Below are 17,079 nucleotides of genomic sequence, written 5' to 3' on the forward strand. Positions count from 1 at the left end.
CCATTCCTCTTACTGTTCTTCTCTGACCTCACTAGATGGCTGTGCTCTGAGATCTGAGCTCTCCAAACCTCTTAAGGGGAAGGAGGACACCAAGGTCATAATCAGAAGACTGCTTGGAGGTCTGGAAACTGGCGGTTTTTGAAAGGCTGAGGTCACTGAGGAGCCCATTCTTATGATCAGGCTTCTCTGCATGGCCTCAGTCAACCGGGTGACCTCTTTCTGGGCAGTTCTGAAGAAATAAAGAAAATGTTTTGTGCTTTTGCTTAGGTAGTTCTAGACTCCATCTTTCTTCTTCTTTCCATAATTCATTAGCTTCCTTTCTTTCAGTCCTGCTTTAGTTATATTAGCTCTTCATTTTAACTTCCTGTTCTTAGTTTGTTCTTATGACTGCATGGCCTAAGAATTCTGTGGAAGACTAACATTATCTATTAGTATAAAGTTAACTTGTTATAAAGCAAGAGAAAGAAAGAAGGAAAGAGTTACAGAAAGAAAGAGATTTCATGTCTGAAAGACGATATCTATGTGGCCCTATCATTCAGATGATAATGGCAGAAAATGCGTTTTGCTCTCCAAAGACTGGAGATATTTCTGATTGTCATGACACTATAGGGATGCTAGTAACATATAGTAATAGAGACCAGGGATACTCCTAAATATCCTACAATGCACAGGACAGCCCCACAAGCAAAAAATAAATTAGTAAATAAAATAAAATCAGCCCCAAATATCAGCAATACTGAGGTTGAGAAACTCTGGATTATAGAATGTTCAAAAGGCCAAGGAAGATTATGTAGCTCCTTTTCATTAAGTCAGATGTTTATCTCAGTTCTCTGAAATTATCAGTACTACCCCTCATAATCTGGCTGACTTTAATTGTTGAGCTTCTGCTTGTGGACTTTTGCACACTACTACCTTAAAGTTCAGTTATTTCTCACTAAATACAGCATTAAGTGGTTATCCTTCACCACATGCCTATGAACTCAGCTTAACAGAGTATTCTTCACCATGCACATGTGAAGGCTTTACTTATTTGGAGTCATTACCAAAATTCATGGTGTTGATTGTTTTGAGAGACACAAAAATGGAAGGAAAGAAAATGGAAGCAAAAATCTTATATGGCATGAGATTCCACTAGGCTTGTGATGATTTAAAAAATTTTATGAGCCAGAGAGAATGCAAAAGAATAGTTTCTACTTTAGATGTGAAATTTGCCAGCTTCTTCTAGGAGTCTCCTTCCTTTCCTTCTTTCTATAATCAGGAGCTATCAAGAATAAAAGAAGACAGAAAGGCACTTGGAAATGGGCCATTCCCCCGTTCAAGAGGAGAACTGAACCTGAAAATCTCAGAGGTGTTGCTGTGAAAATGAAAAGAAAGGAAACCAGGACTTGGTGCCCAAACTGGATCAGACTTTTCCTTTTCCTTTTCTTTAGTAATAGACTTGCAAGATATGACAAACTGTTAATTGTTGTGTGATGATAAAGAGAGGTAGGATTAAGCTCTAGGATAGGATGAGGGGAGTGAAGGGAGACAGTCTCTTATGGAGAAACATCCCACAGAATATATTTTTAAAATAACTCTTCTGACTTCTAATGTTAATGGTATTCTCTTTTCTCATTTAACCAAAAATAAAAATTTGAGGATTTGAAATCAGTTTTGAGCATGTGGATCTTTTAAGACCAGGGTATTGGTCTTATGAAGACCAGAGTACCCATTTTGACTGTTAAGAGATAACCATCACAAGTTATGAGCTTAGAAGAGGTTATAAGAAATGAGTAAGAAAACGGAAATGTTCCAAATGGATTACAGAAGAAAAAATTCATATGGATCTGCCATTTATTGGAAAGTACCAACTTATGAACTGGTTGTGTTCTTAAAAGTTCATCTGTCTACTGGAAACAACAACAGCAAAAGTGAAGTGGAGGGGAAAAAGTAGTTCATTGATTGCTGAATAGGATCTTCAAAAATCTGAAGTTCAATGCTCTCTAAAATGAGGAGGGAAAAAAAAAAAACCAGGTTCAGAAAAGTTGATCATCTTGCCAAAGATCACTATGAGATTCAGGAACAAAGGCTGGTCTTGGGATTCCCCAGACAGACTCCCCCAGGCAGTCTACTAACCACCTTGTGTTATCTATAAGCAGGAAGGCAGTAAAAAAAAATAGTGATGGTGAGGAGCAGAGGGATAGGAGATATGCTGTCCAGGTGTCTGGAAGGTGAGGAAGACAAGAGGAAGTGAAGGTGGTAGAGAAGAAACACTCCATAAGCAAGAGGGCAGGTCTGGATTCCAACCAACCTATGGGAGACAATTTGGGTGAACACTGAGTGGGGGCTTCCTACATGAGGGTTCTGGTCCCTGCTACTGCCCAGAAAATATATTGAGTCCAAGGAGAGATATGACTCAGATGGAATCTGGAAGTTCTTTACAAAATGTCAGCATCCTTCAGAATCTAATTGATGGTATCAGTCCTCCAGAATTCATTAATTTATTCAACAAGTATATACTGAACCCCTATTTCATGCCAGGTACTATCCCAGACCATGTGGCTTTGGCAATGAATGAGATGGGTAAGGTCCTTTACATCAGAAGGCTGCTTTTTAGTGAGACAGATAAAATGTAAGCAAACATATAATGTCCAATTAGGTTAAATACCATGAAGAAAAAATACAGGATAACTTAACTGTGACTTAAGAATCTGCTTTAAATTGGGTGGTAGGGAAAAGCCTCTTTGAGGAGGTGACATTTGGGCTGAGACCTCAAAGAAAGATCCAGCTTTGCAAAGGGCTAGGTCTGGATGGAGAGCACAGCCCATACAGAGTGCACGATCCAGCCTGGCAGGTTCAAGAGGCACAAAGAAAGTCAGTGTGGCTGTTAAGTTGTTGAGCAAGAAGGAGCAGCTGAAATGAGGTCATCAGGGGTGAGCCCAGCCATATTAGATTGATAATATATGTTCATTTAACATTGGGCACCTATTTTGTACAGAGCATTGCTAACGAAATAAAAATAACACTGAGAAACCCCTACCTCAAGGATTCCGTCCCCAGGGAAGAAAGCTGCTTAGTAGAAGTGACAGAATTCTCAAAACAATTCTACTATAGGTTGGAAAGTATTCTACAGTAGACACAATTATAATGCAGACATTATGCTGTTTAGCAAGGACAGGGGCTTTCCAGAAGCAACTCTATCAACATAGCTAAGCCACCTACTACAGCCAGTTTATATCTGAAGATGGGCACATACTAGACGTCTCATGACAGTATGAGGTCTGAGATCTGGCCATCTGCTCCCCCACAGTAGGGAGGTTAGGTCATCCCAGAGATGAGTCACTGAGTCCACCTTTCCCCACCGGGTGAGTCTTCTCGGTCTTCGTGGGTGGGGCAGGGCCATAGGAATCCCCCAACCCGGGCCTAAAACTGTCGCCCTCAGAAAACCCAAGAAGGGGAGCTGCGAAGACCAAGGCTCTGATTAGCACCTGATTCACGGAGGCAGTCAAGGAAGGGTGGTGACTACTGGTAACAGGTCTCCTCAGTCGCCCCAGGGGAAAAGGTCTGCGGGAGTTTTGGTGACCCTGATCCCGGGGGAGGTTGCTGGGTGACGTGCTGAGGCCGGGTTGGGGAGACGCCTGCTCTACCACCAGGCCCCGCCCCCGCCCTGAAGTCCTCCCCAACGGATCATAGCAGCTGCTCCAGGCGCTCGCGCTGCGCGTGCGCTTTGGGCTCAGGCTCCGGCAGCCGGGAAGCCGTGGGCTGCGCAGGGCGGGGCGAGCGGTCGCAGGGCCGGGGAGCCTGACTACAAGTCCCAGGGAGCCGCCTGGGAGGGTTGATTGGGCGCTCACGGGGCGTGCAGTGGCAAAGCGAGACCATTTCCCGGCAAGAGCGCCAGTTCTCTGCTCTGCTCGGCTGGGAAATCCGGGGCGGACGAGCGGAAAGCTCTTCCATCCAGGCCAGCTACCTGGAGCAAGCCGAGTGGCCTGGATGTCCCTGATTGTTGTTGTTGTTGTTGTTTATACTGCGAGCACGAAATTACTCCCCAGGGCCTCCTCCCCCGCCCGCTCCACCTGCTCCTCCCTCCTGTTGTAAAATGCCATTAGTGAGCCTGCGACCTCATTTCCAAGGGTGCTAGAGTTCGCATTCAGCCACCATGGGGAATGGGATGAACAAGGTAACGTGTCTTTCTTTCATTTGTGCTGGTTTTGCTTCCACTTTTCAGGCTTCCCCCCGGCTGGTGTTTGCAGGGCAAGGAGAGCCCTCAACGGGTGCCCCTCTTCGCGAAGGAGGGGCAGCGCGCCTGGCTTGGTGCTTGTGATGTCAATGTCTTTGGGGTGCCCCCCCTCCGCCACGGGCGTCCTGAGGGCTTCCGGGTAAGCAGTCCCCCGCGCCTACCCTGCCAGCCGGTGTGCTTTGCAACTGAGAACAAGCCGTGCCCTTTAAAAGCGTTGACACTTGTTCTGCGGAGACCTCAGCTGAGCTCAGAGGGATTGTGGTTTCTTTTTCTCTCCTCCCCTTAACTCCCAAACTCGGCTTTTGAAGCGTCACCACCCACATTATTAGTAAACTGGAGTAGATAAGTGTCTTATATTATTTAATTTCCTCTTTCTCCCACATTTTTTTTTTTCTTCGTGTGGTCAGAGAAGTTGGCAGAGACCAAAGTCCTGAGGTGTTACCTGGCAAGGGTGGGGGTTGTTGAGAAAACAGATTCAGAGCTGATTTATCCTGGATTATATGGCTTGTGTAACAAGGGCAACCTGTTGGCTGGCTGCTTGTGCTGATTTTGCCTTATACAAAATCCATGTTACTGTCTTCTTTTTGTCTCTGTTCTGGCCCCCACCGTTGGCTCTTCAGTTTCTCTAGAACCCCCTTCCTAAATTGTGAGATAGCCCGTGTCCTTCCTGACAATGGAAGATACAAGAATTAGCTCTTGCAGTTTAGGGCTGCCTAGGATGTGCATTCATGTCCACCAGGGGTTAAAGATTTTGTGATATTGTACTTTGGATTTAAATGAGATACAAAACTTTAAAAAGCCCTCAGCAAAGACAAGTACCTCTTCTCAGGTCTTTAAGTGGTCCTGGATCAGATCTTAGTTTCCGGCCTAGAGCTTGTCTGTCCCCATTCTAATTCGCTCACATACATCCATATAGAATCAGTTTTCATATTTGGTGGATGTAACCATGTGACTGGCTGGCTGGCTTGCTTGCTTTCTTCCTTCCTTTCCTCCCTGTTCTTTCTTTTCTTTTCTTTTCTCTTTCATCTCTGCACTAGCAGTAGTTTGGATCTTTCAGCTAGAGTGTGAAGTGCGATAGGGAGTGTTAGAAGTTAAGGTTGGGAAGAAAGTGCAGTCCACAGTTAATCCTGGGTACCCAGTTAACTTTTTCACCTGCCCACATCATGTTTCTTGTGTTCTGCAGACCCAGTTTATGGGAGAACTGTGTGATTTGGGCCTGCATATCTGAGACTTTATGGTAACCAGAATTGTATTCCTTGTGTGGGGCTTTTTCTTGGGGCGGGGTGGGCAGTGACCAAGATTGGAAACACATTATTTCTCTTGGATAAATACTTGCATTCTGTCCCCATTAAAACTGAAATCCATCAGCACCATGAACCTTCAGCTTGTTAAATGAGAACAGAACAATAAAGCTGCTTCCACAGTTGGTGGGCTTGTAGTCATAGCTTGGTTTTCCTTTGTTTTATTCTACGTTTTTTTTTTTAACTTGTTGTTCATTCTGCACCGCTTTTAGCGTTTAATTTATAGTATTTTTATATTATAATTTCAAATAACATACTTAAGGATGTGAATGATTAAGTTTCAAAATTAAGGCTTTTCAGCAAAAGTCATTCATATTCATATCATGATTTTTTACCTTTCAAAGAAAGTAATGAATTTCTTGCTGCTATTCTCATAATCATCTTATATTGTAAATAGAGCCACTATATCTAATGCAGAGATGCAGAAACAGAATAGGTTTAGAGAGGTGATTAATTTAACAAATATTTATTGTGTCCCTACTATTAGCCAGCTGCTGTGCTAGTTGAAAGGGCCGAGGGTGAATTACACAGTCTTGCGGTTGAACCAACTGATGTGTTTGCTTCCCACTGTCACAAGCTAGGTTTCCTTTGAAATCAAGGGACAGCTAGATTTTCACCAGGCAGGATGCCTTTTGGAGGACATAGAGCAGCAAGGAAAGAAGAAGCTATCAGCCTGGGCAGCTGGGTTCCAGATGAAGTGCACCAACCCTGGCAGTTACTGGGAGGTTAAGTTATTGGATCCAGAGGGTCCTCACATCCTGCCTAGAATGGTAATGCTTCCTTCAGCCCACAATTAGATCATTGATTCAGGTTGATCAAGATAAAAACATGACATAGAGGGGATGCCTGGGTGCCTTAGTTGATTAAGCATCAGCTCAGGCCTGGATCTCAGGATCCTGGGATAGAGTCCTGCATGGAGCTTCCGGCTTAGTGGGGAGTCTGCTTCTTCCTCTCAATCTCTCTCTCTCTCTCTCTCTCTGGCAAATAAATAAATAAAATATTTTTAAAAATGCACATGAAGAAGGATTTGGGGCAGATTTCTCTAATAAAATGCTTGACTAGAGAGATTAGATTTTTGTTTCTCATGGGGTATTATAATACTTAAGACTAATAAGATGACAACGAGGATAGGAGTTTCCGTGATAAGCCCTCACCCAAAAGAGTAGCAGGTTCAGAGCCTTGAGAGAACTTTGAGTCAACTGAGAGTTTTCAAAGACTCCACAGAAACACGACATTTGCATGCAACAGGCTGTTTAGTTTAAATCTAATCCCACTAGAGACATTTACTAAGTTGATCTTTAGCAGCATAATGAGGCACTCTGCATTATGTCTATGAGCCAGACCACCTAGGCTTTGAGTCCAGGCTCTGCCACTTACCAGCTGGGTGACTTTTGGCAGGTCACTTAACCTCTGTGCACCTCATTTGTAAAATGGGAATGAAAATAACAGCACCGACTTCATGGGGTTATGGTGAAGATCAGATGAGTTACTCTGTGTGGTGAAGTCTCAATATAGGGCCTGATACACCATAAACTCATTAGTGATTACATTTTTGGCCAATTCAGAGGGTCTACTTGGGAATTGCACAAAAAGTAATCAAAGATTATTTTAGTTGCCTGCCTTTCTCTCCTCTCTATGAATGTCAAACATGAAGGAAAAGAGAAGGTGGCTTTTTCTATTTTGCAATTAATTTTTAACTCCGGGGAGATTTTTTGGGTTACTTTTCAAAGTCTTTAGAATTCATTTGGGATGAACTGCCATCCTAGCACAAAGGAAAGATTTCCACTCTCTTCACAATCAACAGGAACTAAGTTTCAAACCTAGCATTAGGAACTCAGTCATGTTATTTAATTTCTCTGAGGGTCCATTTCCCAATCTGCACAAAGGGTAAGAAACACTGACTTACCATGGTTATAGTGAGGCTTAGATTTTATAAGCTTGTAGGCACATGATATGAGGCTTAAAAAATAATAGATTACAACTGTTGGGTTCTCTTTTTCTACTTCCTCATCATCTTTGATTGGCTAGAACACAGAAGCCTCTTTCCTCTGGCCTTACGTTGCCTATGTAACAAGCTGTGTCTGCCTCACTGAGGTAGATCTGACGTTTTGCCACACAGGAGACTGGAATGTATGGTGAGAACGTTCTCCATGAGGATGTGAAACGTACATAAAAACTGCTAAACTTTAAGCAGTCAGAAGAAAAATCTATGTTGTTTAGTTCCTAAGTTTTCTTTTGCTAAGGATGACCAGCTTCTGTGAGATGGGAAAGAAATCTTGTCCCAGTAACCTTACGGCACAGATACTGCAAATCATGCTTTTCGTTCCAAGGGCATTGTATGTTTTTATTTGTAAATGGACTTAGAAAAGCATTTCTATGGTTAGCATTGATTCTGCAAATCAACTTGCTTTTACGGATGGGGAAAATATGAAGCCTAGTTTAAGACATATATGAACAAATTCTAGCTAAGGCTTTTAATTTCTAGATTCTAGCAATGTACTTTGCCACTATTCCTGTAACTTTGAGCAGTTCCTTCTGATCTCAGCTTAAACATTTTTACTCCAGCAGATCTTGACCTAGATTGAATGCCACCTAAAATCGCACTCACCATCTACTTACCCCACTCTCCTCAAGCTGTCTGTCTTAACCCATAGGAACCTCTACACCTCCCCATGTCTCTCTTCCTTTTCTCTTTTCTCTCCACCCTCACACACACACACACACACACACACATACATGCAACCTGTGTTGTGCAAAACAGTAGCCATTAGTCACAGGGCTATTGAGTACTAAAATGTGGCTAATTGCAAGTGAGGTGTGATTTAAGTATAAAATACACACCAGACTTTGAAGAGTTAGTACAAAAACTTGTAAACCATTCTATGAATAATTTTGTATGTTGATTGCAGAAATATGTTTATATGTTGTATATTATAAATATTCTAAATATATTTCACTTAAATAAAATATATTAAAATTGACTTCATCTGTTTCTTTTTACTTTTTATGTGGCTACTAGAAAATTTTAAATTATATATATGGCTTACATTATATTTCCATTGGGCCACCACCGTTCCATGAGAAGTCCACTGTGGTGAAAGTGAGGGGGCCAGGGTTATCACAAAGCCTGATTTGGGGGTGTCTCTAACAGTCTGCTGCTTTATGCATGTGATCTTGAACAAGTCACTTAATGTCCCTGAGCTTCAATTTCTTTACCTCTTTCAACTCATAGAAACGATGGTTAGCTTATCTAGTGTCATTTGCTCAAAAATGAATATGATGATACTTCCCAAATTCTTGAGAGAAGCAAATGAGAATTTTTTAGAAGACATTCTTGCAGCCTGTGAAGTGCAAATGTGCACTGCTATTTGTGTGAGTTGATTTGTCCCATTAATGATTATAGTAATGATACTAGTTAAGGATAGCTCTGTTCTCCTTAGGAAGATAAGGCAGTAGAGTGGAGAAAGTTTAGTTCAAGAGGAAAAGATCAAAGATATAAATATTCCTCCCCTATGAGGGTTCCTCAACCTCTGCACTATTAACATTTTGGGCTGGGTCAGTCTTTTTTTAAAAATTAACATATATTATTTATTTCAGGTGTATAGGTCTGTGATTCATCAGTCTTACACAATTCACACCACTCACCATAGTACATACCCTCCCAAATGTCCATCATCCAGCCATCCCATCCCTCCCACATCCCCGGCTGGGTCAGTCTTTGTTGTGAGGGTTGTCTTTTGCATTGTAGGAGGTTTAGTAACATTCAAGGCCTCTCCCCACTAGGTACCAGTTGCACTCTTCCCCCATTGTGACAACCAAAAATAATATCTCCAGGAATTCGAAGCTGGAGGGCAGAATTGTCCCCCATTGAGAGCCATTGGCCTAGGCTTCTCCCTTCAGAGGAGAAAGTCTGGGTAATCTAGAACTGGATCATTATCAAAAGGTGAATAGGATTACATGTTTATAAAAAATTATAAAAAAATAAAAATGAAAGAGGAAGGCCAAAAAAAAAAAGTGAATAGGGCCTTAAAGGTTGAGAAGCTCTGTTTTCATATGTTGAGGGGCTAGAAGGTTAGACATCTTTGTGCTGTTACCATGTGACAGCACCTGACTTGGCCACCTTCATAATTTATTCATCTGTCCATCCACCCAGTCATCAGATTATACTATTGAGTACCTGCTATTGTCAAGGCACTGTGCTAGAGCCTGTACTGGGAAATGAATGTGAAAGACAGGAAGACCCTGTCACCCAGCCCCAGGCAGCTTACAGAGGAGTCCTTCTGTGGGAGATAAGCACACCATGTACGCAGCTGTGTAGACAGACTGCTGTATGCTGGTACTCTGTCTCCTGTCCCCTATACTACCTTCTGGATATTTTTTCTTTTCAACATTAGAGTTTTATTTTATGTTGAAGGAACAAATGCTTAAGGCTTTATTCTAAGTGCATACAAAATTATTCTCAGATTCTTTTCTCTTTTCTTTATGTTTTTTTAAGAGCACAAGCAGAAGGTAGGGGGTAGAGGGAAAGGGACAGAATCTTAAGCAGACTCTGTGCTGAGTGCAGAGACCAACATGGGTTCTATCTCAATGACCCTGAGATCATGACCTCAGGTGAAATAAAGAGTTGGATTCTCAACTGACTGAGCCACCCAGGTGCTCCAAGAGTATTCTCAGATTCATCCTTTTGCAAATGCAAACTAGTTAAGCCCATGGCCAAATGGCATTAAGAAAGTCTGTGACATTTAACCCTTCACAGAATCCACCAAAGTTCTCCCCCTCATTCCTGGCTTTGAAACCCAGAAAGGTCTTTCTGACCTAGGAAGAATTAAGATTATCCCACCCCCAACAGCCTTGTCCTGCTGCTTGATTTTATCTGAATTTTATCTCTTAAATCTGTTTGGGTGGTAGTCTTAGATTGCATGGTATCTTGAAGCACTAAGAGAAATGTTTAAAAAATAAACTCAAAATATTTATTGCCCTTAGAAGCAGTATTGTTTTGTTCATAAGTGCTTTCTTGTGGTGAAGGATTTGATTTTATGCACTTCTGTATAGACAGTGTTAGTATAGTGTGGGTGTGAAGGATATTGATCAAGAGGAGCCATTAAACATGGAGAATCTTTAGCATGGTTTCAAAGTATTTCTGCAGGAGTCTGCCTTCATTTCCTGTCTCTACACAGTCTTTTATCAGTAAGCAAGAATCTTTTTTTGACTAGAAAGAGTGCTAGAGAGCATCTTCCATTGCCTTTTATTATCTCTTTATGTGCTGGACTCTGTGGCAGGCTCTTGAAACAGAGCAGGGAAGACAATAGACAAACCCCCTGCTTCAAGGTCAATCAAAAAAGTAAGCAAATATAAAATAATTTTAAGTACTGATAAATATGATGAAGAAAATAACAAGGGGTTGTGATGGAGGGTGTCAGGGAATTTAATGGTCATGAGAGACTTCCTTAAGAGCTGTCATCTTATGGGAGACTTAAAGGACAAGGCCCCACTCAGGTGAACAATGGAGGAAGAACATCCTCTGCAGAGGGAATAAAAATTATTTCTGAGGCCCAAAGACAATTAGGACCAATCTGGTGGTTCTTATCCTAGAGTCATAGAACATTCTGAAACATATCCAAACTGCATATACAAACTTCTTTCTTTGATCTATGCTTTTCTTTCCTCCCAGGTGGCAATGATTTCACTTCCCTTGTGTTCTTGCTTCTGGCTTAAGTTCAGACTTCATGAATTGACTGACTATTCATCTACTTTGTCCCAGATGAACACTCTACTCTTCCATGGTCTCTATAAGCTATCTTTCTGCTGGAAAATTATTTCATTTCATTTTCTCTTTCTCTGTACTTAAGGATTACCAGCAACAATCATGCCAGGGAAGTGGATAGGTCAAAATTTTGGGAGGGGGGAGGTCAAATTTTTTGTTTCAAGTTTGAATTACGAAGCTGACTAGAGTAGAAGTTTAAATATTTATGGGGTTTCTATTCTTCTTGAAAACAAAAAAATGTAATTTCGCACCATGCCAGTGGTTAGCCTTCCTTTCTCTTATTTTGTAATTCTATATGGAAGAAACTACAGAAACTGGAATTGAGCCATTCACTTTCTGTTTCTGGCCCTCGAAATGCTAGTTTACTCTTGTGGTCTTGAAAATGGAGTTTAAAGTTTACTTACATAGCTCTGTCTTCTTTTTGCATATGTGGAATTTAAGAAATAAAACAGATGAATTTGGGGGAGGGGCAGAAAAGAGACAAACCAGAGAACAAACTGAAGGTTGCTGGAGGGGAGAGGGGTGGGCCTTGGGTTAGATGGTTGATGGAGAATAAGGATGAGCACCAAGTGTTGGATATAAGTGATAAATCACTGAATTCTACACCTAAAACTAATATTACACTGTATGTTAACTAACTGGAGTTTAGATAAAGACTTGGAAAAGAAAAAAAGAAAAAAATTTTAGGGACATCTGGGTGGCTCAGTCGGTTAAGCCTCTGCCTCTGGCTCAGGACCTGATCCCAAGGTCCTGGGATGGCTTGCTCAGTGGGGAGCCTGCTTCTCCCTCTGTCTGCTCTGCCTGTTGATCCCCCTGCTTATGCTCTCTCTCTCCCTCTCTGACAAAGGAATAAATAAATCTTTTTTAAAAATAAATTTTAAATGCATACGAAGTGTGCATCTTAACTGATTTTTAGTAAGTTGGCTCTTTGATTTTGGTAAGATTAAGCCTTGGTCTTTGCCAGCACTCTGACCTGGCCTCCTTTTGGGATGCTGCTCTCATCCAGCACTGGCCCCTGTGCTGCTGCTGTGACCCATCACTGATCCCTGTGGAAACCTGCCCAGGGCAGAACAGGGGCAAGGTTTGATTTCTTAGGCTTTACCCATCATTGTTTTTCACGTCTCTGCTTTTCTTGCTTTACTTCCTCCTACCTTATTCACATTCTCTTTTTGTTCATCTATTCATTGAAGAAACATTTACTTGAGTAACTAGGAATCAAGGGAGAACCATCCAAGTTTAGAGAGAGCATACTCACAATACATCATATCTGATGTAAGCAGCAGATAGAAGTCATAAACTTGATGTCCATGGGCTATAGTCAGCGTGCAGATGTGTTTTGTCTATCAAAATATTTAAGGTTTTGTGGGTTTTTTTTTTTTTATGTAGTTGATAGCAGTTGAAAATTGGGTTGTTTCCCTTAAAACCTGGATGCTAGAATTGGGGGTCTCTCCCTGCATCTTTGAATGGTTACTTCAGCTCTGGGGAAGTTTAGGGAAAGAACTAGGCATGGGGCTGAGGTTGCAGACATAGCAACCTCAGTACCTGAAGGTCTCAATTGCTGAGGTACCAGATTTAGTTTCTATGGTGACAGCTACTTGGAACCCTAAGAAGGTTTTAATCTGAAGAGTTACATAGTCAGTTTTGCACTTGGAGTCTGGTTGAGGATTCCTTTGAAGGGATCCATCCAAAGGTAGAGAGATCTTTAGGAGGCTGTTACAAGTCAGATGGGAGGCACTAAGAAACTGAACAAAGGTACTGCGCCGAAGTTTCAAGAGGAGCAGACAAATTGGGGAGCTATTGAGGAGTGGTGAAGTGCTTAATGAGGTTGAGTAAAGTCCAGAGTGGGGGAGGAATCTCCTGTTGGAGTGATCTCTAATTCTTTTTGGGAGTACCAGTGGGGCTGCTGCTTACAAGGTGGGTAGGACTTTGCTAGTCTGTGACTTGCCTGAAGGTCTGTACAGCTCATTTGCATTTATGCATTTTTACTGGGTTGAAAGGCCTACACCAGGGTCAGTGTTTGTAAGCAACAAAATCCAAATGTGGCTGCTTTGGGTACAATAGGTAGGATGTTCGACCCAGCAATCGCACTACTGGGTATTTACCCTAAAGTTACAAACGCAGTGATCCGAAGGGGCACGTGCGCCCGAATGTTTATAGCAGCAATGTCCACAATGGCCAAACTATGGAAAGAACCTAGATGTCCATCAACAGATGAATCAATAAAGGAGATGTGGTATATATATATATATATATATATATATATATATGAATACTATGCAGCCATCAAAATAAATGAAAGCTTGCCATTTGCAATGACATGGATGGAACTAAAGTGTATTATGCTGAGTGAAATAAGCTAGTCAGAGAAAGACAAAATTATCATATGATCTCTCTGATATGAGGAATTTGAGAGGCAGTGGAGGGCTTGGGGGGTAGGGAAGGAAAAAATGAAACAAGATGGGATCAGGAGGGAGACAAACCATGAAACTCTTAATGTCACAAAACAATCTGAGGGCTGCCGGGGAAAGGAGGGGTAGGGAGAGGATGGTTGGGTTATGGACATTGGGGAGGGTATGTGCTATGGTGAGTGCTGTGAAATGTGTAAGCCTGACAATTCACAGATCTGTACCCCTGGGGCTAATAATACAATGTATGTTAATAAAAATAATTATTAATAAAAAAATATTAGCCATAAAAAAACACAAAACAATAAGTAGGATGGCCAGGAAGTTGGGAGAACTAGATTAAGGCTAACTTGCCAGAAGCAGATCCTAGAACTGATCTGGTGAGAGCATTTCTGGGGCTGCTCCAAGATACTGCTGATGCTATTTTGGGTTCTAGATGTGCTACCAGCCCTACTGCCCCTGTTGGGGGAGAGAATATCGTGGGTTATCTCTGGATTCTAGTCTGGAGCAGCTGTTGCACATTTGTCACATTTCCATGTCACAGCAGCAAAGGCAAATGCAAGCAGTCAGTCATCTGGTATTGGCAGCTTCTGTAGTAAGAGCTGGGCTCTGCTTCCTACCAAGACTCTAAATTGCGGGGAAATTCCTCAGACATAGGAAAGGGCTTCAGAGGCTAGGAAATCAGTGAAATAATTGTCTATTATAGGGTTTATAATTTTTTAGTATAGCCAAGAGGGATGAGGGACCCCAAATAGTGGGGATCACTTCTCTGTTTAAAGAGAATATTGAGAGCAAAGAAGTGTGATATTGCAAAGTAGGACCAGTAAAGGGTATTGGGAAACTGGAGGTTACTTGGTTTGGCTGCAAATTGGAGAGAAATGGGGGAAATCCTTCAGGGGTAAGTTGGAGCCATCATGTGGAAGCCAAATTGAAATTTTCAGTTGAATTTCAGTTTTGGCTTTCATTTTCTTTGGAAAGGGTTTGCTACTAAACATTATCTAGAAAATGACCCAGTGAGAATATGACCTTACAAAATTAATTTGATGGGACAGAGAAGCTAGTTCAATGGATACTGCTCTAGCCCATGTATGAGCTCATGCTCTGACTGCGGGACAAGCAGCCAGGACTGTGCTAGGACTTTGTAACTCACGGGTCAGAGAGAGTCACAAGGGAGTGTGGAGGGGAGTGCCATGGTGGGAATGGGGTCCAGATTTTCATTCTAGGGGACTGGGAGAAGGTGACATCATCAGGAGACTTGAGGAATTGATAATGGGAGTGGAAAGATAATGTTATGTTTTAGATACCAGTGCAGGGAGTAGAAGCTTGACTAGAGTTGGCTTCTAAAGGATGGATTTAGTAATCATAAAACCATGGCTCTAGAGCAGCGGGGCACAGAGGTGATCTAATCTCATGTCCTTGCTTTATTTTATTTAAAAAATAATATGAAGTGTATTAGTTTATTTTGGTAGAGAAAATAGTAGAAGTACAAAAAAGAAAAGCAAAAGCCATAATCTTTTCCCTAAATAACCCCTCTTGACTTAAAAAGGAAAAAAGTAAATTGAAGTAAAGTATGCACACAATTAGAACATAGAAACCATATAGAAAAGTTCAAAGATAAAGACAGAAATGGCCCTTCTTGGACCCTCCCCACCAGCCCCCAGTGTTCCCCTTACAGAGGTAGTATGATAATGAAGACATTGACTGCATACACAACTTTACCTTTCCTCTATTTTTATCATGACATTTCCAAGATATATTAAATAAAAATATATGAAAATATCTTTCTAATGGCCCCACACATTTTAATCATCTTAGTGGTACTTTATCTAGAGCCCTGAAAGCCTTCCATGTTTGCCTCTGTCTGCTGCATGCAGCCTGGTCCACAGCCTGGTCCTGTTCTCTGCTGGGTCTCTGCCTCCCTCATGCTCTCTCCTGGTAAAAATTAGCCGCCTTTCTCTGCACTGGTGGTTTCCATTGCTCCCCTGCCTGTCTTTCCCTCTCTCCTGACCCACTGCTCTTGAACTGCAGGTCCCCTAAGTGTTCCTTCCTCCTGAAAATCCTTGGGGATCCCAGAGTGGTCAGGTCACCTCCTCCTTCCCTAGGCAAGAAGCTCCACAAGGGAAGTAGTATGCCTCTGGCAGGGCCCTATCTCTCCCCATCACACCTGTATCCTGAGTGTCCAGCATGAAGTTCACATGTGACAGGAATCAGTAAACCATTCATCTACTGTTGTACATTCTGTGATTTGGGGCAAATATACATACTCATGTTATGGTTCATTATAACTGTCAGTTTTATGAATCTGGAGCTATTTGTGGTCAATGTTATAAAAGAAAAATGATTCTTACTAAAAATGGCGAGGAAGCCTTTATTTGAGGCTAGTGCAATAGGTAGAGATACTATTGCAAGTGAGAGAATTCGACTCTTAATACAATAGGAGCAAGTGGGGATTTATAGCCAACAGGCAAGGTGAGGGAAAGATGGAAAATTATTGAAAAGAATTTGATTAAATATCAAGGGTAGAGGAAGATGAGCTTGATTGGATATCAAGATTGGGAGGATTCTTGATAAACTGGCTTAGCAGGATTCTTTGCTAAAACTGGCAGGCCACAGGTGAGGCCTAGTCAAGAAGAAGGCTCAAAGGAGCCTGACTAAAGTTTGGTTAAGGAGGAAGTTGCTGTTACTGTCAGCTAAGAGAGCCATGTGATGACTATGCCCTTTAGTATATAATGTCGCCTCCTAATAAAGACAGGAGAGACCCTGGAGAATGGGAGATTACACATTGAAAAAGCATAGTCTATGCAGCCAAGAGCTGCCAGAGAATATCAGTTTGATCCATCTCCAAGATGGACCTGTATTGTTTTTATATTTTAAAACAGGAACAATACAGTATTTATTCCACCCTTCCTCACAGGAGGATCTCAAAGACTGATTCTGTTTCAAGAAAGACCTGTCAAATGTTTTTGCTCCTTGGCAGTGGATGCTGGTGTTTTCCTCTGAGATACTGTTTCACATGTTCCTAGTTACAGAGCTAAACCAGCTTGCCTCAGTGCTATGACTTCAGTCGTGGATATAACTGACTTCTCAGTCACATGGGGCACTCCAAACTAATTTTGCCTCCCTGAGTATTCCGTGAGCCAGGGTGATCACACATCTCCGTGACCTGGCTCACTTCTGGGCCTTGCCTGTTTTCCAGGAGGACAGTTGACCCTTGAACAACACAGGTTTGAACTACGCAGCAGGTCCACTTACTCAAGGACTTTTTTACAATACCGTAAATATATTTCCTTTTCCTTGTTATTTTCTTAATAACATTTACTTTCCTTTAGCTTATTTTATTGTAAGAATATAGTATGTAATACATATAACATGCAAACTATGCATTAATAGGCT

At 41.8% G+C, this 17,079-nt stretch overlaps 1 protein-coding gene across 4 annotated transcripts in view; it reads left to right on the forward strand.

Annotated features, from left to right (window-relative positions):
* The first annotated feature begins 3,794 nt into the window (after window positions 1–3,794).
* The window catches only part of DUSP22 (dual specificity phosphatase 22), an 81,982-nt gene continuing 68,697 nt past the window's right edge, over window positions 3,795–17,079 (forward strand). Inside the window, exons 1-2 of one of the 4 annotated variants that reach the window (XM_032861428.1) lie at window positions 3,796–4,156; window positions 5,400–5,453. In XM_032861428.1, the coding sequence (XP_032717319.1) occupies window positions 5,451–5,453 (3 nt within the window). In that variant the 5' untranslated portion in view covers window positions 3,796–4,156; window positions 5,400–5,450. Of the gene's footprint in view, window positions 4,157–5,399; window positions 5,454–17,079 lie in introns of all 4 variants that reach the window. The other 3 variants (XM_032861429.1, XM_032861430.1, XM_032861426.1) reach the window with 3 other exon arrangements.

The sequence above is a fragment of the Lontra canadensis genome, unplaced genomic scaffold, assembly GCF_010015895.1.
Source record: "Lontra canadensis isolate GAN:19392208 unplaced genomic scaffold, GSC_riverotter_1.0 scaffold21, whole genome shotgun sequence".
NCBI classification, from domain to species: domain Eukaryota; kingdom Metazoa; phylum Chordata; class Mammalia; order Carnivora; family Mustelidae; genus Lontra; species Lontra canadensis.